Source organism: Neltuma alba, unplaced genomic scaffold (genome assembly GCF_004799145.2).
Source record: "Neltuma alba isolate B1F8T4 unplaced genomic scaffold, ASM479914v2 tig00003680_pilon, whole genome shotgun sequence".
In the NCBI taxonomy this organism is placed as follows: Eukaryota; Viridiplantae; Streptophyta; class Magnoliopsida; order Fabales; family Fabaceae; genus Neltuma; species Neltuma alba.
Genome location: NW_021633383.1, coordinates 1 through 24,270, shown reverse-complemented (window position 1 = coordinate 24,270; position 24,270 = coordinate 1). Strand labels below are relative to the sequence as shown.

The window sequence follows — 24,270 nt, the reverse complement described above, 5'->3', positions numbered from 1 at the left end:
CCGATCCTTAATATAAGATTCATTTAACTAATTTAATTAGATTAAAGAAATTAGGTAAGTTAGTTAATTATAAGAAATGTGACAAGTTTTTCCTAAAATACTATAATCTTTTTTAATACTCCTTCTTCCTCTTCTACTTGATTATGGTTGAGGGAGTATCTATAGGAGTAATTTAGAGAAAATTGATAAATATGAGAAATGGATCTTATATTTATGACCAAAACTAATTCAACAATTGGGTTCTATATTAAGGACCGAAGGAATAGAAAGGAATCGTGAAGGTGTGAAAAGACTAAAAATACACCAAGAAATAAGAATTGTTAAAAATAGAGAGAGAGAGAGATGGAGGACGGAGAGGGAGGGAAGAGAAGAGAGAAAAAGGTCCTTCTGATCAATTTTTCAATAGGTGCTCAAATTTTTGTTTCCATGTAAAGCACATCACTATTACATGGGTCTAGCGGTGGAAGCCCATCCTTCAAATCTGTGGAATCTTGATTCCCTGGGGAATAGTTTTCAACAACATCAAACATGACAAAATTATGATTCCCTTTCTACTCTCACTTCCACTGCCACATCCAGGATTCCAGAATACCAAACGCAATATTACTTTGGGATCAAAGCTTCTGCTCAGGCATGCTTACCTTTGTGCCGGAATTGGACCTGCAAGGTAATCTTTCACATGCTTTTCAATGACAATCCAAGCAGTGTAAAAACATTAACAAATAAGATACATAGTAACAACCAATAATTTAATTATAACCAAAGAAATTTAGTTCACAAAGTTTACTGAATCCTTCAATAGCAAGATATCCTTTGCAAAGTAAAATGGAAACTACCAATTAAATCAGCTTCACAAGGGTGGGCAAGGCTTTGCAAGCCAATAGATTTAATTATCGGATCTTGGCTCTCAATGCGAGACTGTTATGCAAACACAAAAGCACGATATCTCAAGAAAGCATGCACCAGACAAGAAGAATCAAGAAAACGATATATCGATATCACATGCGGAAACAGGCAAGATGAGGTCAACACCCCTATCAGGGTTTTTCTGGCAAACATCTCGAATGGAATCGGCTCGGCTGACTGCAGATTATTCTATCTGGCACAAAATCAGTTGACCCTTTAGCAAGCAACCTCCCGTGTGTAAGAAGAATGAAGAAAAGGTTGGGCCTTGTTAGCTACAAGACTCTAGTGAAACCGCCAATAACAATCAAGCAAGCAACATCTAAATACAGTGAATATCTTAAGTCGAAGGAAATCTATTATAGCACTTAGAATCGAAGATTCGAGGCACAAGTGAGACGCTATGACATGAGTTGTTTGAGGTTCTCAATCATCAACCAAGTGTAAGAAATGACTAGAAAATATTATGCCCTTAACTAGCCCAATTCGATTTTTGCAGCTTGGTCTGTAATAAAACCTTCAATTTGCCCCACCAAAAGCTTCGTTTCTTTGATGTTCTGCATGTTCTGATCCAATCTTGTTCTGGAGCTGTTCATAATGGAGGCGTGAAGTTCCAGACAGTGTCAAGGTCAGCAAAGCATTCTTGGGAACATGTCTTCCGTGCTATCATCCGGAGAGTGGTCCTAATAACACTTTGATTACAGGATGGACGTTTTAATCATGAACAGAATTATAATGATACAGGGATCTAGTTTATATAGTTTACCCCTGTCACATGCTAAGTTTTATTTTATTACGGTATACTTCCCTCCAACAAAATAACCCACTGTTAGCAAGGAAGGCAGGCCAACACACGTATCACCTATAATCAATAACTCCCAGCCTAGTTACTTGAAGCAAAAGTGAATCAGGAGAAGGCCTTTAATAATCTCGTTAACCTTCCACCTCTTTCTTAAGCGTCTCAAGTCCCAGCTCCCTGACATACCAAGGTAAGCCAAATTAATTGCAAAGCTCCTATAGTGAACCTAATAACCTTGCATGCGACCAACTAATTAATAGTAGTTTTTGAAAGCCGCAGATTTATATTAATTCCTCGTGTTTACTTTTCTAATTCTCCAGTCAGCTATCATTCAAATGTTCTTCAGTAGTCAATTTTTCATTTCCATTTTTTATCTTTCTATGAAAAAAAAACAGCACGGCTCTGCAGCATTAAACAGCAACACAAAGATCACAATGAAAAACTTATTTGCAGACTCCCAAGAGCTCGATCATTGAGAGTAAGAGACAGAGGAACCCAACCTGTAGCAAGAGAAACATAGAATTAGGCATACGACAAGAAACAACTATACTATTATTTGAGTTTGACATAAAAACAACTACAACTTGTTTGGTAGTTAGACAGATCACACAAGGCTCATGACGTGAAACCTGTTCCTCTAACATTTCAAGGAAAAATTGCAAGGCAGTGCCAGAATGAAGTATAAATGATGGTTTCTTGATGTAATTATGGATGCCACTTTTAAAGTAAATGCGACATCAGTTCAAAGTTAAAACATGAAGATCTATGACTTTAAATTATAGTTGAAGACCCATGCTGTAAAACCACATAAGTACTACAAAAATCCACAAGAGAGACCACCACAACAATTAAAGAAAAATAAAAGCCATTTCAACAATTTTTAGCAACTTTGTTAAGCATAGGAATGATACTACAGGTGACGTAAGTGGAATCATTGCAGAGTGTGAAGCAAGAGACGGCAACATTTCAACAATCTTTAGCTGCAAGGACTCCTGCAAGATTCCGATTCTTTAGGCAAAGCCTACCATTGCGAAAGCCAACAATAAATAAAAGCCATTTTCTAGTAGTCACCTAATCACTAATGGAAACTCACCCACAATCATTGTTATTGCTTTGAAGAAAGACTTCAATTTTCTACGAAAACAGAACAAAGTTTATTCGCATACCACCATATTGGATGTATGATTGCATTTTCTTGTCACTGCATGATAGAGAGGCTTTCCTCAATCGATCTTGCTATTCTTTACTATTACTGAATGCATTCAATTGACCGAAAGTCATGAATATGTGAGAGACTCGCTGAGCTGCTACTTGTGCTGCTTTTCTGTCAAACCAAACATAAGTGCAGATTTCCCTCTTGAGTATCGCATGAGAATATCTGAAATCAATTGCATATATGAAATGACGAAATTCTTAAATCAATTGCAAAGAGAACATGAAGCTGTTCAATGGTAGGCTCAACTCTCCCTGCTTACCAAAAGTATAATTTTGAAGTCGCTGCATGGTGACAAAACAACAAAATCAGGCATTCACATTAGCTTAGTTGGTTAGACTGCTTCTTTATCAGTAACATATTTTTCTTCCCAACACCAGACTGACTTTCTCAAATAGAAAGTCATTTTCGGCCGAGGCATGGCCTGTGTAGCAGAATAATAACAGATGATACCAAACATTTCTACATAACATATATATAAATAAGAACATATATGCCAAAATAATAACAACAATAATGATAAAGAACCCTTGTTGCTGTGATCTCCTTCTCCAAAGGGAAATACTTGTCACCCAATTGCATATATCACAAAAGGAGTTCAAGTTATAGAAACCATTCATGAGCTTCATTAAAATTACATTAACAATCTCTCTATTTTCAAAATTTATATCCACCATCTTCCCATGTATTATGATGTACATAACTCTTCTAAAATTAAAAATTATCAGTATCCTCAATATTTGCAATAGTAGCAGAGTCAGCTAGGGAGCGGACTTGAGCAAGGGGATATGATTTCATTTTAGGATAGCGGGCAACCATTTTTATTCTACCAACAATTGCTTCTAGAGCAACTCCTCGTGGATCATTCAACAAATGAACTTAACGAAAAAGTAGTAGTGGGTTGTCGCTCAAAAAGCTAAAGCCACCATCTTTTATGCCAAAACGTGACACTGCATCAAATCTCTATCCATCGAAAAAGAGTGATATAATTTAATCATCTCCACTAATGGCAATAAACCAACCCATTACTCGTGCATTTGCATCTTTGTATCTGCAGGTACCCCAATAAAAGTGATGCACAGGCATGAAGGAGAGAACCCCACAAGTTTTTAGCCGATGAGAAAATGATCCATCTCAAAAAAAGTTATCGGTACCGCTATATAGATATATGCATATCTCATCTCAGAAATAATCATTAACCCTACTCTACTAGGCCTGGCCTATGACTTATGATAAATCATAGCACTTGCATGTGAGGGGCATTTGAAAAACAGTGACACTTTATGCATCCATGTTAGGGGTACTAAAAGTAGTGCAGACATGAAAAATCTACACCAATGTGCAAAAAGTAGTCCCTGCTTATACTTATGCACATCTAGAGGAGGCATCAAAAAGTACAAGAGCTATTCAGCCTCATAGGAATGCATTATAGATAGATGTAAAAATACCAACATTTACACATAGGGATGAATCATTTTGATTTATCCAGTAAGCAACACACATCAAATCAACAGGTCACAACTCATACATGCAAGAGCATGGTATATTCCAATACATCTAGAAAAGCCTTCAAAATATTCAAATGCAATTATGCATTATAGGAGTGCATTACTGAGCCACGGAAGATTAAATCCTTTAAAATTTTTCTTGTAAGCCACAAAAGATTTTGACATAAACCATTTTGTTCATGTATGGGGATTACAAGTAGCAAAGACACAGAAAGTCTTAGCAATAGACCAAATGTAAATCCCCTTTAGATATATGCACGTCTAGAGGAGGTATCAAAATATAAAACTTTATTGACCCTCAAAATGGTGCATAACACGTAGAGAGAAGAAACCTACAAATCCATTTCGTAACAAGTTATTAAATGAAAATATTTCCCTTAAAGTATCAGTTACTAAATTCAGGATAAATTTTACAATCCCAAATGCAACAATATCTTGAGAAGAGTATACTATGAGGATCAGAAGCAACTATAAATTAAATGTACATTTGTTGTCACTCGTCCATAAGTCACACAAGCAATTATATGATAAAGCGCTATAATGATGACTTCTATAAATTTGACAAAAGCAACTGCAATGGAGATCATGTTAGTTGCTATGCAAAAGCAGATGACTCATATCCAAGCATATAATGCAATATTAATTTCATTTAAAGGAAGAAAGACCCAAGAAAAACACTGACACAAGGCAACTAAAAAGATACAAGTATTAAAAGAATTTGAAAACAATTCAGTAAAAAGCTATAGGGAAGCACCTGCATCATTTTTTAAATCTGTAAGCCACAAGCTAAGTTGCAAACCACATTGTTCTCAGAAAATATTTGAGCAACAGATTTTAAATTAGTCTCTGCTGCTTTTTGATGACCATAAACATCCAAAAGTTCCTTGAATAGTGAATGATATTGAAGAAAAGAGAACCCAGGAAGCAAACGGTTGCCGTTGAATATCATCAGAATTTTGCGCCTGAAGAAACATCTCTTGCACCAATGATGTCAAATATGCTTCATAGATGGAGCCTTTTTGCAGAAGGCCCGTGGAAGAAGGTTCTTGCTGTGCATAAAGTACCGAGTAAGGGTTTTAAAAAATGTGACCAGAAAAAAGGTAACAATCCCGACTCCAAATACCTTCTTCTGATAATTCTCCAGTCAACTATCATTCAAATATTCTTGAGTAGTTACTTTTTCATTTCCATTTTTGAACTTTCTATGACAAAAGAAGCACGTTTCTGCAGCATTAAACAGTAACGCAAACATTGTATGAAAAACCTATTTCCAAACACCCAGAAGCTCGATCATTGAGAGTCATAGACAGACGAACCCAACTTGTAGCATGAGAAACATAGAAGAAAGAACAATACTATTACTTGAATTTAACATAAATCTTTACTTCATAAAACAACTACAACTTGTTTGGTAGTTATGCAGATCACACAAGACTCATGACATGAAACCCGTTGCTCTAACATTTGAAGGAGAAGTTGCAAATGGGCCAGAAGGCCCCGAATAAATTCTCAATTTCTACAAACAACACGTCAGAATTATGAGCCTGAAATGAGTAATATTTTCCAATATTATTTAAAGCCATCAAGATTGAAAAAAATATAACACAGCCAAAATGAAGTATGAATGATGGCTTCTTAATGTAATTATGGATGCCACTTTTAAAGTAAATGCGACATCAGTTCAAAGTTAAAACATAAAGATCTATGACTTCAAGAGATACTTGAAGACCTATCCTATAAAACCACATTAGTACTACAAAAATCCACAAGAGAGACCATCTCAACAAGTCAAGAACAACAAACGAAATATAAATAATACAGACACTATACCAGAGTACCTCCCCTTCAGCATCTTTGTTGATAAGCATAGTCAAGATAGTTTGAACTACAAGTGGAATCGTTGCAAGGCAGATGAAAGAAAAACAGAATGATACTCAGTAGGGATCGGGAGGAAGTAAAAGGCAATCGAATGAATTAAGCACCAGTCCAGGAGACGAAAGGGAGAAGTTATTACTCGATTGATAAACAGAAAAATACACGAGGAAGAAATATAGCAAAGCAAGACCGTCACGAATCTAGAACTATATAAGGAAAGTGTTGAGGGTCTCTGCAGATGATAAGAACAAGACAATCGCAAAATAGTTATAGGGTCGGTTCCTTACTTCCTTAATTCAAGTTCGAGGCTTCGAACAACGGCTATAATTTTCCAAGACAGCTGTTAATTTGTTTGGAAAAAACAAAGTAACTGCTGTTTTTTCATTTTTTGGCCAACGGCAATAAGTAAGGAACGGAGGTTTTAGATTGTCTAATTTTTTTTTAAAGAACAGCTGTTAGTGTTTAGAAATTTTCGCCAAAAAAGTAGAAGAAGAAGAAGATACAGCTGTTACTTGTTGGCCAAGGAAAACAGTTATTTTGTTTTTTCCAAACAAATTAACAGCTGTAAAACTGTAAATTGATCGGTGGTGGATTAATAACAGCTGTTGAACTATAATTTGTATGAGGAGTAACGGCTAAATTCTTACAGTTGTTAAACTTTAAAATCTTTTTTTTTTTCTTTGCCTCCACTGAATTTTTGAGCATGTAATAAATAATTCAATATTGATTGATTAGTTTTTTTTTTTTTACCTGGACATTGATTGATAAATAGATTAATCAAAACCATCGCATCGCGTCCAAGTGCAAAATATTAAGATTTCTTTTTTTTTTTTATTTAAATCTGAACAATACAGGTTCTAACTTTCACTCTAGACACCTCGGAGCATCTCTATTCTGAGACCAATTCTGTGTTGAGCATTCACTGTATTGAAAAAAGATTCCAATAAATTTCTTCAAACTTTGATGAACCCCTCACTATTATTTGACAAAAAAGATTTTTCTTTTGGTAGTGTTAAAGTCACTTCTAAAGATTGTTTTGTAAATCTTAGTTCTGTTTCTGTTAAGAATCCCTAAGTCCATGCTCTTCGCGGATGATATAGTTCTTATGGCGGAATCAAAAGAAGAAATTAACACTAGTTTGGAGTTATGGAGAAGGACTTTGGAGTCGAATGGTTTCCGTTTGAGTAGGAACAAAACAGAATATATGCATTGTGATTTTGGAGGGAGGCAAGGTAATAGGGATTTGGAGGTGAGGATGGGAGAGCAAATTATTCCTCAAGTATCAAAGTTTAAATACCTAGGATCCATTATACAGGAGGATGGGGAAATTGATGGAGACATTTCTCATAGAATACAAGCTGGCTGGTTAAAGTGGAGGAAAGCTACCGGAGTTATTTGCGATAAGAAGGTACCTGAGAAACTTAAAGGAAAATTTTATCGGACTGCTATAAAACCAGCTATGATGTATGGTAGTGAATGTTGGGCAATAAAGGGAAAACAAGAGCACAAAGTCGGAGTAGCAGAAATGAGGATGTTGAGATGGATGTGTGGTCATACAAGAAAAGATAGGATTCGAAATGAAAAGATCAGGACAACAGTCGGTGTGGCACCTATCTAAGAGAAAATGGTTGAAAATCGCTTAAGATGGTTTGGACATGTGCAGAGAAGGCCTTTGGAGGCCCCGGTGAGGAGGGTGGATCAAACAAGATGGAGTCCCATAAAAAGAGGCAGGGAAAGACCGAGAAGAACGCTGAATGAGGTCATTGAACGAGACCTCCTAATCAACAACATATCTAAGGATTGGGTTGTTGACAGAGCACGATGGCGTCGTGTGATTCATATAGCCGACCCCACCTAGTGGGATAAGGCTTGTTGTTTGTTTGTTTGTTAGTTCTGTTTCTGTTAGTTTGCTTGCTATAAATGAAAATATTCCTGTCAATTTGTTTTTTTTTTCCCTCCCTTCTCATCCTTCTGTTGAACCAAATAGATAACTTTAAATGATAAATTACACTCATACAAAAATCATGGGTCCTTTTATTTTAAAAATTATTATTTTAAATAATTATACTTCTATGGGAGCGTTCAAAGCCCCGGGTCCGGATGGTCTACAACCACATTTCTTTCAAACCCATTGGGATAAGGTGGGCAACAGTCTGTGTGAGATAGTCAAAGAAGTGTTTAGAGAGCCAAGCAGGATTGAAGCTCTAAACCAAACCAATATAGTGCTTATTCCCAAAGTGGATCATCCAACTTCCTTGCGGGAACTGCGCCCAATAGCCCTATGTAATGTAAGTCTAAAAATTATCACTAAACTGATTGCAAGGAGACTGCAGTATATCATGAACGATTTAGTGGGGCCACAACAATGTAGCTTCATTGCGACAAGATCAAGTTGTGATAACATTATTATAGCGCAAGAAGCTATCCATATGATGAGAACCAAACCAGGTAGGAAAGGTCTAGTGGCAGTTAAAGTGGACATGGAGAAAGCCTATGACCGCCTAGATTGGACCTTCTTGAAGAATACTTTGGAAATTATTGGATTTCCGGATAGGTTGATAGAGATCATTATGCAATGTGTAAGTACATCAACCTTGAAGGTTCTGTGGAATGGAAATGAAGGTGCTAGTTTTAAGCCATCACGGGGGGTGAGACAAGGTGATCCACTTAGCCCTTATCTCTTTGTCCTTTGCATGGAGAGGCTAGGACATCTAATCTTAACCGAATGTCAAGCCCAAAGATGGAAACCACTCAAGTTTAGGAATGACGGTCCGGCAATTTCACACTTGTTCTTTGCCGATGACCTGATTCTGTTCACCGAAGCCTCAACAAGACAGATGAATATACTCAAGAGAGTAATGTTGAGATTCTGTGAGATTTCTGGACACAAGATTAATTTGGAGAAATCCAAAGCCTTCTTCTCCAAAAATGTTCATATAAACAGGGCCCTGGGCTTAAGTCAAATCCTTGGAATTGGGATTACTCAGGATTTGGGAAAATACCTTGGTGTCCCTCTTATCCATTCACGGATCAAGAAAGACACCTTTGGGCACATTATTAAAAAAGTTCGAACCAGATTAGCTCTGTGGAAAGGGAGATATCTGACAATGGCGGGCAGAACGGTGCTAATCAAAGCAGTGATATCAGCCCTTCCCTCATATCAAATGCAATCTACATTAATGCCAAAGGGTGTTCTGAAGGAGATAGAAAAAATTAGTAGGAACTTCCTATGGTGCCAAGATGAATCGACAAGGAAAATGCATTTGATAGCTTGGGAGAAGATCATGAAAAATAAAGAAGAAGGGGGTTTGGGTATCAAAAATCTGGAATTACAAAATAAGGCTTTCATAATGAAGCTATGTTGGGAGATAATCACACAACCCCAAAAGTTATGGGTGCAATGCCTACGGAGTACTTATGAATGTGGGGAGGAGGTGATACCTGTAGTACAAAGAGGAAAAAATAACTCCCTAACTTGGAAAGCAATCACTTCTGTTTGGGGGACCTTTATAAATGGAATTGGTAGGAAAGTCAATGACGGCCAATCCACAAGGTTTTGGTGGGATAAATGGACCCCGCTTGAAGCACCTCTGATTTATTATACTGGTTGCAGACCTGAACACATCAATGAAAATGATGTGGTGGCAAAATTCAAACTTCCCAGCGGGGGATGGGATGTGAACCAATAGAGAGCTCTATTTCCAGAGTGGGTGATCTCTATTCTTACCAAAATAAAACCACCATCAAATGATAGAGCTGATGTCTTTTGTTGGACTAAGTCGCCTGATGGTAACTTCACGGTAAAGTCGGCCTATAGTTTCTTAACTCATCCAGAGGGGACGACTGGTCAAAGACAATGGGTGAGATTTTGGCGGTGGCCTGTGCCAGAAAAAATAAAATTTTTCCTATGGCAAGTCTCCCAAGAGAGAGTAAGTACGAACTCACTCAGAGCAAAGAGAGGATTAACCCAGACAAATAGATGTCCCTTTGGTTGCAACAGTGAGGAGAACATATTACACACCCTGAGAGATTGTGAGAGGGCAAGGGAAGTGTGGACATTTTTTATTAATCCTAACAAACAACATATGTTTTTCTCTTGTGATTTACAGGTATGGCTAAAGAGAAATGGAAGCTCAAATCCTAGTAAGACTAGATTTCAACGGTGGCCTTGGACAAAAATATTTGGGCATGTGTGTTGGATAATTTGGAAAGCACGGTGTAAACAAAGTTTTAATGAAGAAACCCCTTCAAGCCTAGAGATGCAGCATCAGTGCCTCTTTCATATCATGGAGGATACGGATTCAGGGATTTTATCCCACAGATTAATCCAACGCAGTGAGCGTACCTGGACACCACCAACTAATGGGGAAGTAAGGGTAGACGTTGATGCGTCGGTCCACCAGTATGATCAAGCAGCATGTGGCGGAGTCATACGTGATGCATCAGGAGAATGGGTCATGGGATTTCAGAAAGTGATCGGAGTGTACCCAGTAGCGATAGCCGAAATCCTAGCAATCAAGACTGGGCTAGAGGTCTGCAAACACCTTCATCTTAATGACATTCGAATATATTCAGATTCTTTGGAGGCCATCAATATGCTACTACGAGACAGTGGAGTCAATCACCCTTTTCGAGCAGAGATTGAAGAAACCAGGAAACTCTTGTATGAGGAGTGGAAGGTGACCATTTCACATGCAAATAGAGAAAGTATCCATTGTGCAGATAACATGGCTCGGAATGCCCAAGTTGTAACTCAGCAAATCTCCTTATATTCAGAAGTACCAGATTGGTGCAGGGAAGGCTTTTGGCGAGATAAAAGCTCAGTGGCGACGAGTGGTCAAGGATTTAACTGATGTTATTTCCTTTTGTTCTCTAATTCTCAAGCTCTAGCTTGCCGTTTGTACTCAAAAAAAAAAAAAAATTATACTTCTAATTTTTAAAATAAAAAAATACGTTATATTGTAATTTGAACAAAATTCCTTAATTTCCAATTTCATATTTCGTTAATTGAAGTTAATTCAAGACTCCATTAGCAAAACATCCCGGAGACACATGAAAATGTTTGAGAGAATATAAAAGAAAAAGAAGAGATACTATTTATTTTTCAGCTTAAGCATATTATAAGACGAAAACAAAATGCCAAATTTCATTGTGTGTTAGAAAATTAAAAGTTACATGTGTTCTTACCCACTCTTTTCCTTCTCCCTCTCCCAAACAATGCAGGTTACATCAGATACAACTGATAAACAGACCGAGAAGGAAAATATCCATATAAAATACCTAGGTGTCAATGATGTAAAATCCGCTGCTGCGTTAGAGCTAGAGTTTGTATAATGTACATGAATATTGGCTAAATGATTTTACAACATGCAAAATATCTACAAGTACTGTACCAAAGATTGCAGTAATTCAGTATAACAGACTTGTATAAGAATACAATAAAACGACACATGCTTACCCACCTAACTTCTGTCATGGCTGACTTTTTCACAACGCTATATTTCACCACATAATTCAGAGATTGGCAGGATATTCGCAAATGCGAAATGAAGACCACAGTTTCTTCATGGTCGAAGCAAACAACGCATGGGTTTTACAAAATTCCATGATAGAACACATGAAAATTTCCCAGAACGTCATCTGATATATGTAGCATGAAACTTGTATTCCTCTAAATGAAGGATTTATGAGAGGACATAATTCTGGCTTTTGCTTCAACAATATCCTGGAACTTCTGTAATAGTTCATCATATATTAAGCAACAACAAAACTGGCAAGCTTAAGCTGCTTATCTAATGGCAAGTAGCCTTTTAATAACACGCATGTATGATGCGTTACTTGCAATAACAATTTAGCCATATGATCCTCACTTTCATCAATGGGCTGGGCACCAGGCACGTAAGTGCCATCTGCTATCTGTGCAGCCCAGTAGAATATACGTTCTGTTGATGAACAGAGATGGGAAACAACAGATTCTGCAACAACATCCCAACTTTGGTCTGCTAAAAGAGACGTAAGGGTGACTGGAATATCATTCACAACTGTTTGTTCATCCACAATCATAACAGGCATGTATTTGCAACAGGTAGCTGATAGCAGACCAATAAACTGCAGAACCTGTTGGATAAAGAAGGATATGCGTGTAAAGGATATAGCAAGCAACTGAAATGATTGATTAATGTGATGGCGGCTTATGGCTAATTTTCTGTGTATAATATTACATATAGGAAGGAAAAGGGAATGACGATGTCAGCAGAAAATGAACTTGTGTCCCAATTAAAAAAATTGATAGAAAGATAAATAAAAACTGTTGCATAATAATTAAAGTTTAACAGCAATTATATTTTTCAGTTTTAGAATAATAGAGACTTTGATTCCCTCCCTATACCAAGTAGGCTCTACAGCAGAAATTTCTCTTGTTACTCCAACACACAAATGAAAAACAGAAAAGCAAACTTCAAAATGCAACGATTTAATAATATCTTGGCCTCAGTCTTTAGTGCTGAGTGCTTCACCTAATACTTTATGCAATAAAATCCATCACTGAAGATATCAGTACTTAATTCTTACCGTGGAGGGATAAGGGGACACACAGCTAATTTCAACAGCATCAACAAGCCACTGCCTTTTGACACTCCCTTCTGCGTGGTGCAGAGCTGCCACAACTTCAACGAGCACATCCCACAGACCTAAAAAAATGATTCTTTAGCATAAACCTGCTGTGCCTTTGCAATTCAATATGCTTTCCAGACAGTTATCAAGCAAATGAATTTACAGCAGCTCTCGGTTAAAAAAGGGGCCAATTCCAAAAACAATTAAAACGAGCTGACTAAAAAATAATAGCATACTGCGGCTTAGTAAACTGACCTTGTAATTTGGAATTCAATATGTAAGATTTCATCTTTCCTAGCTCAAGAAATGGCAGAGAACCATTCTTCACTAGCTTTGCCTTAGCACAAATCTTTTTGCAGACCTCAATAGACTTGTCAACATCTTGTACAAAACTCTCGTGTGAAACCTATAACATGTATATAAAGGCGAAGGTTACAGCTTAAAGGTTTTTAAACAGACATTTCATATACCATATGCTTGATCAAAGCACAGGAGGATGAAAAGTTGGAACTTGGATGAATAAAATAACACGCTTAAACAATTCATGAAGGACAGTGGAAAAGATGAATTATGCCACAAGATTATAAGTACAGGAGAATTCACATTAAGATTATAATTAAATGCATACTTACCTTGAGGAAATCAAACAACCAATTCTGTGGCGCTTTCCCTAGGCATCTCACAGCCTCAGACCACTCCTCTACGGAATTTTCATGCTTTGACACCATGCTTCCAGAGGATTGTAACACTGGCAACAATGAAAATAACACTTCCATGCACCTCTGAACTAGAGTTATGTCAAGAGCATCGAAAGAGACCTCATCTAGACATTGATGAAGACCTTTCCAGCACGAGGTGCGTAGCAAGCTCTTTTGATAGGTATCAGAGTCTGGGTATGAAGTAGCAGAAAACAAATAATTAGACACATCACTGAATAGTTTCTCAAGCCTGGAGCTTGAATATACTTTCACAAGGTCGGCTAGATGAATTAGCAGATGTGATTGCAGATGTAGTTCAAGTGTCCTGAACCTGGAAAACTCAGATAGCTCATCAAGAAAAGTTAAAAGTGAATCAAATTGATTGGCATGCGCTAGTGCGAACTGCACACATTCCTCTCTTAAAGTTCCTTGCTCATAAGAAGAATCTGCTGGCAAAAACTCAGACACCTGGGCTTCATATCTCATACAACGCCTGATAATTGCTCCCCAATCAAAGCTTGGCAATCTGGGAGCTTTTGAAAGGCACCTCAATACAGTAACAACTGTGCTAACATGTACAATAGTAGCTGCCTGAACCTGTATGAGATATATAATGAGAAAATTCAATGAAAATATTTCCCTTAATGTAATAGTTACTAAATCCAGGATAAACTAGGAGGATCAGAAGTAACTATAAATTAAATGTACATTTGTTGTCACTTGTCCGTAAGCCACACAAGCAATTATATGATAAAGCATTGAAATGATGACTTCTATAAATTTGACAAAAGCAACTGCAGTGAAGATCATGTTGGTTGCTATGCAACAGATGACTCATTCAAGCATATAATGCAATATTAAATTCATTTAAAGCAAGAAACACGCAAAGAAAAACACTGACAGAAGGCAACTAAAAAGATACAATTATTAAACGAATTTGAAAACAATTCACTAAAAAGCTATAGGGAAGCACCTACCTCATTTTTTAAATCTGTAAGCCACAAACTAAGTTGCAAAACCACATTGTCCTCAGAAAAACTTTGAGCAACGGAGGCTTTTTGATGACCATCGACATCCAATAGTTCCTTGGATAGCAAATGATGCCGGAGAAAAGAGAGAGCCCAGGAAGCAAACTGTTGCCGCTGATTATCATCAGAATTTTGTGCCAGAAGAAACATCTCTTGCACCAATGATGTCAAATATGCTTCATAGATGGAGCCTTTATGCAGCAGGCCCGTGGAAGGAGGTTCCTGCTGTGCATCAAATAGCAATGGGTTTTAAAAATGTGACCAGAAAAAAGTTAACCATCCCGGTAAGACAGATGCTACGAATACTATCAAAATACCTTCTTCTGATAATCAGCTTGCATATCTAAAATCCCCGCACCGACTCCCATAGCATTAACCACTCCAAGCATACCACCCAAATTCACAAGAGAAGGGTAAGGATCAGAGTAACATCTTCTAAACAGCTCCAAGAAACTTTTAACATAGTCAACCTCAGTAGAATGAAACCCCTCATTCAGTATCCATGAAAGAACTGTCCCTGCTCCGAAGCAAGATGCCATCAGAAAACTCTGGTGCAACATGCCAGATTTTTTCACAGCAATTAATTCAGAAATTAACTCTTTAAAGCCACTCTCTATGTGGTCCAACTCAGTCTCATCCATCAATTCCATTCTCCAGCAAAATGAAACTATTATGGGAATTGAAATACAGGATCCTACTGATAAAGCAACCTTGGATTCTTCATTCTGGAAATTAGTGCTTTGAAGTTGTGAGTTTACACGTGGAATCCATGATATTATCAAGCTTTTCATTTTGAGAACAGAGTCTAGGTCTCCAGCTCTGTATACAGCACTAATGGTGAAAGCCAAACCAAGAACAAGTCCAGCAACCCCCCAGATATCTTCTTCCAAGTCTTTACAGTTATCAGATGGAAGTTCAATTGCTTCAGTATTAAAAAAAAATTCTACAGATGGGAAGCAAGAACATAGACTGTCCAGAACATCAGAAGAAGCTCGCGTGATCTGACAAATCATTGCAGATAAGGCCCTAACTATTCTTCCTAGTAAATCAAACTCTGGAACCCTGTCCACGTCATTCTCCACACCAGATTTGTTACCAGCTCCAGTTCTGGTAAGAAGATCTTGGCATGACAAACCCAAACCAACCCCACATGCTCCTTTTACAAGGGAACTTTTGCTAACAAGTAGAACCTGAAAGCTAACACCATCAGTGTGGTGTAACTTTAAATAATCTCATGAGAGTCCAAATATCTTGCTTAGAACATTCCAACTTTAAAAAAATAATCATCATCAATACAAGCTAAAAAATGAGTGGTAATCGAATCTCCTAAATGCTCAAGTTATATCGTGATAGAGCTGCTTTTACTGGTCAAATCAATAAAAGTAAAAGATAGAGGAAAGAGGAAAGCCACTGTTTGAATGTCTGGGGCGTTGAACTAAAGCTTCCCACTATTTTCAATAAAGTTTCATGTGCTGTGTGGGTCTGACCTAGAAAGGGGTGTATTGGGGATTGTGTGACTCACTTTTTGGGCTCCTATTAGCCGTGGGTGTATCCTGGAAGGGATAGACCTATTTTTGCATTATGAGTGTAGAGAGGAGAACTCTGGCCTCTCTAGTGCCTGTATGGGTAGAGGGAAGATCATCTTTCTTCATCATTTTATCTTTCTATGTCTTCTTTTGTAAGAACTTTGTGTGAGCTACCTTCTATGGTAACTTCCTTCTGTTCTTGAGAGGAAGAATGCTGTGATTAATACATTTTGGGTGAGTTCTATCATATGCACAAAAAAGAGGCAGGAAAAACAGGGTGAAAAGCCCAGATTTGCCCATATCCCATTTTTAATTGCCACTAACCTGAAATTCCAATGGTACAATGTTCTAATAAAGGATAGTAAAATTTCTTGATTAAGAAAAATAATGTTCAAAATAATGAATTTCACAAGTAAAGAACAAATGGGTAAAAAAGGTAAATATTTCATGAGTAGATATGTCATGATTAATAGAAATAGTAAACAAGCAATATCGTTGATTGCTTAAAATGTATTGTTTTCAATAGTAATATCGAGTAGTCTACCTGCATATGGCTTTAACCAATGCTGAATACTAGATTACTTTAAATAAGGAATAAAATAATGTAAAAAACGGCACCAAAAGTGCTGACTTCTAAAGAAAAACCTGAATACCATACACATCAGGAAATCCCTGTCCCCTCCCCCCCCCCCCCCCAAAAAAAAAGAAAAGAAAAAAAAGAGAGAAAAATGGAAAGAATGAAAATAAGACATCTCAAGAAAAGAACAAGGATTCCAAATCCTCATAGGAAACAATGAGACATAATCAGTTAACCAATAAAAAAGAAAAGTAGCACCTCAAGAAGCCCTGTGATGTTATGATATCTCTGTTTATGATCAGTTGCATGGAGGCAACTTGAGATCAATCCGAGGGAAATTGCAGCAGACCATTGGCGGTGTTCGTGTTCCTGCTGGAGCAACCACTCCAAAAGAAACTTTGATGCAGCAGATTTTACAGTATGATCAGAAGGAGGCAACACCTGACAATATCAAGAAAGGTCAGATCATAAATATTTGATGCTAATCATAAGAAAAGTTACCTATTATTATGGTCAACAGAGTTGACTAACTAATTTGATGACCCTTTTCCCAAGCATAACCCCAAGTGATTATTTAAAGATCTCAGTTTGCAGCAGTCACTAGAATTGAGGGGTAAGAAACAATGCAGGGTTACACTTGCTTCTACGATCATCCATGCAGCAAAAACATATTTGTCAACAAAGTTACAAGTTACAATTTACAAGTTTTATTATTCTGCAAAGGGCCTTTACATTTTACATATCCCACCAGCAGTGGATTTATCTGTCACATATGCTTGACATGAAAATTTGCTAGTCGGAATCTATAATCTTTATAATCAAGCTCACATCCATGGAAAAGTTCTTACCACACAGAGAGCACCAACAGCCAATGCAATGTTTTCAGCACATCTAGGAATAGCTTCATTTCCTATGGCTATCATACTCTGCAAGTATATAATACGACAAGCTGAATCAGATGTGACGCATAATTGTGCAGTACATGCCAATAACTAAATACAGCCCAAAAAGAGTACTTTAAAGTTACAAAACAAAATATTAAACCTTTAACATAGTACTAGCAGCTTTAGAAGTTTTATCTAGTACAGCAGACTGTGCTTTAGCATTATGGGAAAAAATGTGAGCCCTCATCCAATGTCGCATGAAGCATTTCCATGATTGCAGTGCCATAAGTGCAACCAAAATATTTCTTGACAGCTGAAGTGAACCAGCCATTTCTACAAGTGCATTTACATACTCAGAAAGTGCATCTCTTCCCTGAATGTCAACAATGTCAGATTAGAGGGGTGTTTGGTGCAAAGATTTATAATTGTTTTTTTCTCTGTGACAAAAAGTTTTGTAATTAAGTACAAGGAATCATTTGGCCAAGCAATCCAATCCCAGAATGAAATACACCAGCAATCAAAAAAGAGTATTTGGAATAAACATTAGAAAATAAAATGGGAAAACTGAAATTCCATGGGTGCACTTTTGATAGGGTTGCCCAAATTTTGTTGAAAATCAAATGGCAAGGGAATAAAGATTCATGTGAAACAAAGTTGGAAACATGGTATACTTCGTTCTTGAACAATTTTAAGAAATATGCATGCCATACACACCTTAAAAATGTAATAACCAAGAGAATAAATCTAGTTGTTAAAGATCTTACTTTCTGTCTCTGCTGTTCATTCACTTTTTTAGGAGTGAAAGACAGACATATTAAGGCAGCACCAGGCAAATCCTTAGCTTCAGTTATCTTCCCTACAAATAGGAGGCTTATATGTCAAAAAGAAAAAGAAAATTGAAGTATCAAACTAAGTCCGTTAATTAAATAATCGCTGATACAATTGGTAACTGGTAACATTCAATTAAGGACTGCTTATTGAAGTATCAAACTAAGTCCGTTAATTAAATAATTGCTGATACAATTGGTAACATTCAATCAAGGACTGTTTATTATTCTTTAAATTATATTAAGGTTATCATCTTCTATCAGCTAATGAGAAGAGAATTTTACTAATGGTTTCGTTTATATTTCAGCAAAAGGTGATAATTTTATTTTCCAGAATTAACCAACCAAAGGTCCACAAAAAATGCTTGAGACAGGTGAGAATTATCAATTCAAAGTTTAAACATTTTATTTCTTTTTTCCATTCAATATCAGATCCAAAATTCATCTTAGTAAGAATTTCGTAAGAAGGAACGAGAACAGCCAATATTATAATACCTGAAGAAAATATAACCTGAGGAAATACATCCATCAATTTTTCAATCTTACTTCCTGTAACTCTTTTCTCCTTGATTGATCTTCGCCGATTTCTGGAGAAAATTGACAGGTTATGAAATTTAATCATATTATCATATTTCTCAGCAACTCAGCAAATTGACTATAGAAAATAATTCACATGTGTTCATATGTTATAATTTTGACTTGAATGTCTTCCATAACCCTGAGTATACTGGGACTTGTCTCAGAAAATAGCAACTCCAAGTTCCTCTTTTTAAAATCTGGTATACTCTGTTCAAGATATGACACCTGAAAAGGTGGGACAGCACAACATCATTGGAAAAATATATTTATGTTACAAAAATTGCCAGTGTCAATTCAAGCAGGTTACTAGAGATACCTCATACTGTGTAAGTGCTTGTAGGGCTGAGATTCTTGGTTTTTCCCATTGTATCTCGCTGCCAGCATGACTATAGCTAACAATGCTCCATAGAAGTTGCAGCACACCTTTTGCCTCTTCTGAATATGCTTCAGCGTCCATCGCACCCCATCTTAGTAAATGGCAAATGCTGGCACAACAGCTGATTATGAGGCAGTATGTTCTACCAAGAAACAATCGCATTCTAATATTTGGAGTGGATGCATTGATACAGATCAATAAAAAAACCCAGAGAAGAGACATAGAGGTGATGAGCCAAGTATCAGTGGCTTCTGGTGGGTAAGTTTATGTGAAAAAGGTGAGGAATAAGGCTTAGGCATAGGAGATTTGGGTGAGGTTGCAAGAGGGACAGAAGGAGAAATATCTGATGTTAACTAACCGAATCACATGAATCATGGGGAATGTTAGCCAGATTGGGATGGAAGAAAGGATGAATTTGCTCCAGTTGGGATAGACAATAACCTGCCAAAAGCCAAGGGGAGACACATAGGGACGGAAGAGAGGAGAGAGAGAAAAGAGACAATAGAGAAAGAAAAGACAAGAGATAGATCCTTCTGATCAAATTTTCAACAGGTCCTCAAATTTTTGTTCCCATATAAAGCACATCACAATTTCGGGGACCATGTGGTGGAAGACTATCCTTCAAATTTGTGCAATCTTGATTCCTTTGGAAATAGTTTTCAACAATATCAAACATGACAAAATTATGATACACTTCCTACACCCACTACCACTTTCACATCCAGGATTCCAGAATACCAAACAAAACATCATCGATAATTGTGATAGTGAAAACATTACTTTGGGATCAAAGCTTCTGCTCAGGCGTGCTTACCTTTGTGCCAGAACTGGATCCGCAAGGTAATCTTTCACATGCTTTTCAATGACAATCCAAGCAGTGTAAAAATCTGAACAGATACATAGCAAAAACAAATAATTTAATTGTAAGCAAAAGAACTGAGTTCATAAAATCAGCTGAATCCTTCAACAGGATATCCTTCACAAAGTAAAATGAAAATTACCAATTATATCAGCCTCACAAAGGTGGGCAAGGCTTTGCAAGCCAATAGATTTAATTAGCAGATCTGGGCTCTCAATGCAAGACTGTTGTGCAAACACAAAAAGCATGATATCTCAGAAAAGCATGCACCAGACAAGAAGAATCAAGAAAACAGTATATAGATGTCACACACCGAAACAGACAAGATAAGGTCAACACCCCTATCAGGGTTTTTCTGGCAAACATCTCGAATGGACGCAGCTCGGCTGATGCATACAATTCTATCTGACACAAAATCAGTAAACCCTTTAGCAAGCAACACCCCCTAATAAGAAGAATGAAGAAAAGGTTAGACCTATTAACCATAAGACTTTAATGAAACAGCCAGTAACGATCAATCAAGCAGCATCTAAATAGTGAATATCTTAAGTTGGAGGAAATCTGTTATGACACTTCGAATCCAAAATTCCAGGCACAAGTTAGAAAAAAATAAAACAGTGAGAAACAAGAACATGATACTTCGTCTTGCAAAGCATCAAGCAAGGTTCAAATCAGGCATAATGGCTGAGCACAAATTTAAAGGCTCCACCAGCCAGCCTTACTGGAAACAGTTAAAACTTGTAATGGACAAGCTTTGACAGTGTGCTCAAGGTCATCAAATTGCTCTTGGGAACATGTCTTGGGTGCTATCATCTGGAGAGTGGTTCTAATACCACTTTGATACAGGATGGACGTTTTAATCATCAACAGAACTATAATGATACATGGATCTAGTTTATATAGTCTACCCGTGTCACATGCTAAGTTTTATTACAAGTATACCTCCCTCCAACTAACTCACCCACAGTTAGCAAGGAATTCCCACGCTTGCATCACTTCTAACAATTAAGAACAATTGGCTTAGTTTCTTGAAGCAAAAGTGAATCAGTAGAAGTCCTTTAATAATCTCCTCTTTCTTAGATCTCTCAAGTTCTTGCTCCCTAACATGCCAAGGTAAGCCAAGTTAATTACACAGCTCCTATAGTAAATCTAACAACCTTGCATGCCACCATCTAATTAAAGTAGTAAATGGTAAATTAATTCCAAAACCGCAATTTTAATTCACTTCTCCAGTCCATTATCATTCAAATGTTCTTGAGTGGTTAATTTTTCATTCCTATTTTTTATCTTTCTATAAATAACTAGCACGGCTCTGCAACGTTAAACAGTAAAGATGACAATGAAAAACTTACTTGCAAACTCCCAAAAGCTCGATCATTGACTTCCCAGGTTCTACACAGCAATCGAGTTGCCGTAGCACACAACAAACTAAATGCACAAAAACAAACAATAAAGTTGGTTTAAATTGAAATCCAAAAATTGTTAGAGGCGTTTTGTTTTTAGACATAAGAGTAATAAACGGAGGAACCCAACTTGTGGCAAGAGAAACATAGAGTTAGGCATATAACAAGAAAAAACCATACTATTACTTGAATTTAACATAATCTTGCTAGGAAGTTATACAGATCACACAAGACTCGTGACATGAAACCTATTCCTCTAACATTTCAAGATGTTGCACATGGAAAGCCCCGAATAAAATTCTCAATTTCTACAAATTTCTCACAATTATGAGCCTGAAATGAAATAACATTTGCCCACATTATTTGAAGCCATCAAGAATAACAGCTAAAAAGAAGCATAAAAGAAGCTTTCTTAATGTAATTATGGATCCCTTTTTTCAACTAAAGGTGACATCAGTTCAAAGTTAAAACATGAAGATCAGTAACTTTTAAGCAATATTTGAAGCCCCGTGATAGATGAAGCACCATAATACATTTTACTACAAAAAGGGGGGGGACAGAAGAGAGATTTCCACACCAATCCAGGAAAAATAAACAAAATCTAAAAACAATATAGACAGTTTGGCAGAGTACCCACCCTTCACCATCTTTGTTAAGCATAGGCAAGATAGTCTGAACAACAAGTGGAATCATTGTAGAGTGTGAAGCAAGTGACGGCAACATTTCAAAAATTTTTAGCTACAAGGAAGATGAAAGAAAAACAGAATGATACTCACAAAGGATGGAAATAAAGTAAAACACAATCCAATAATTAAGCACCACCCCAGGATACCAAAAAAAGTTACCAGCATATCATGGCTCATGACATCCTTTCTTGTGAATATATTACTGTAAAACATAATTGTTAGCAGTAAGGGAACTCCCAATTTGGGATCCACAAGACCAAGGGTAAACCAAAGAATCAACAGCTGCTGCTCCTATCGATGGATGAATTAATAGAATGCCAACAACAGCGCTGAGTAACAAAGGCATTTCTACAAGGACAGAGGTTGAGAATAACATCAATCCCTGACATTTTTAACACGTTAAGCTAAACAGCGTTCCCTTTATCTAAGTAATATACCTGTCAAAAATACTTCCTGAGAATGAGAGAGAGGTAATATTGATTTTCGTTGGTTCACAATTGATGAACAGAACCTTCTTACTTGAGAAACCCAATTTTGTTTACCATACATTATCATGCCTTCATTGACGCTTTCATTACTTGAGAAACCCAAAGTCATATTCAGAGGGAAAATTCCAGATGAAGATCCTCTGTCCTGAAACAGCCAAAAGATATTTCTAAACGATCTAAATTTATAGCTGCAAACAGCCATTGTTTTCACCATTTTAACAACCATTTTCCAGTAACACATCACTGAGTAGTTAGCAAACTACTAGTATTTAAGACTAAAGCAGTTTGACACATCCAATTAAAGATAATGAAATACCATACTTTCCAATTCACCAAAAAAGAAAGATTAATATCACATTGGAACAGAGAGGTAATAAATTTTACATAGCAGACACATAACCTGATACCACAGATGGTGCAAAAGTCTTGAAATTATAATTCCCGGAGAGGCTGAGATAATGAACTCCCTCAGTGGTTGGTTCATTTTGTGGTACCAAAAGCACTTTAACAAGGAGCTTCTCCAATAAATAAAGCAATTCAGTAGCCAGCCCTTTCACATGTTTCGAAGGAGATGACATAAGGCTTATGACAGGAAGTAGGAACAAACTTTCTTCCACTGGGATAGATTTAGCTCTGCTAATAGTATTATCTGCATTAGTAACTATAATTATAAGTAAGAATATCCAGGAAAGTTTAGGACATAAGAGGAGAATATAAATTCACATAAGTACAAGGATTTTCTAATGAATTTGTGTGCATAAGAAAAATACAATAGGACGAGATATTGCAAAGCAAGACCGTCAGGAATCTAGAACTATATAAGGAGAGTTTAGGATCTCTGCAGATGATAAGCACAAGACAATTGCATAATAGTTAGCACATTGAATGCCTAAGGACGTGAATTTTGTTTCTCAACCAAAGGACAAAAAAGCATAAGCATAAGCTAACATAGACCCTCTGCACATCTTTACATATATCATTGGACTACCTAAATCAAATATGGACGGTCCACGTTTATTATTTTTGTGATTTTGATGTTTGGATTTCAAAAATACGGACTGCTCAAGTTTGATCTAAAAAAAAATTAGAACAGCCAGATCAGATGCGCCTGGTGGGGAATTCAGGTCCAACAAAAGTCTATGAATATTCTTTTACTGCATTTCAAAACACAGACGTCGCAATTCTAAATATACAATATTGTACAGTTACTCTGTCTGTTCAACTTGAGTGCATGCATAGTACAAAAGCAGAATAGCTACTATAAATCTTACCATTTTCATATTTCACTTCAGTATTGTAGAAATGAGTTTCAGAATAGAAATTTGAACATGCTCAAGTTCTGATTGAACAAGGATTGTCCATAATGATACCATAGTTGATGATAAACCAGGAAGCCATGTCAACCCATGATCTTTCTGTACAGACACAA

At 36.8% G+C, this 24,270-nt stretch overlaps 1 protein-coding gene and 1 long non-coding RNA gene across 2 annotated transcripts; both read right to left on the bottom strand.

Annotated features, from left to right (window-relative positions):
- Positions 1-11,419: 11,419 nt before the first annotated feature.
- Positions 11,420-22,608, bottom strand: LOC114742197 (protein RST1). The gene is made up of 19 exons (XM_028930473.1): positions 22,513-22,608; positions 22,305-22,405; positions 21,617-21,692; positions 20,578-20,709; positions 20,407-20,488; positions 20,220-20,292; positions 19,346-19,514; positions 19,124-19,254; positions 18,946-19,037; positions 18,388-18,479; positions 17,784-17,996; positions 17,588-17,665; positions 16,998-17,180; positions 14,954-15,826; positions 14,586-14,861; positions 13,543-14,205; positions 13,166-13,316; positions 12,869-12,987; positions 11,420-12,415 (listed from the first exon to the last, which is right to left on the bottom strand). Exons 1-19 carry the CDS (start codon positions 22,564-22,566, stop codon positions 12,053-12,055), a joined length of 3,921 nt encoding a protein of 1,306 aa, XP_028786306.1. The 5' UTR covers positions 22,567-22,608; the 3' UTR covers positions 11,420-12,052.
- A 12-nt stretch (positions 22,609-22,620) lies between these two features.
- LOC114742179 (uncharacterized) lies at positions 22,621-23,289 on the bottom strand. Its single transcript, XR_003739841.1, has 3 exons — positions 23,242-23,289; positions 22,791-22,986; positions 22,621-22,701 (listed from the first exon to the last, which is right to left on the bottom strand). It is a non-coding gene; the product is annotated as an uncharacterized LOC114742179 (long non-coding RNA).
- Between the last annotated feature and the right edge of the window lie 981 nt (positions 23,290-24,270).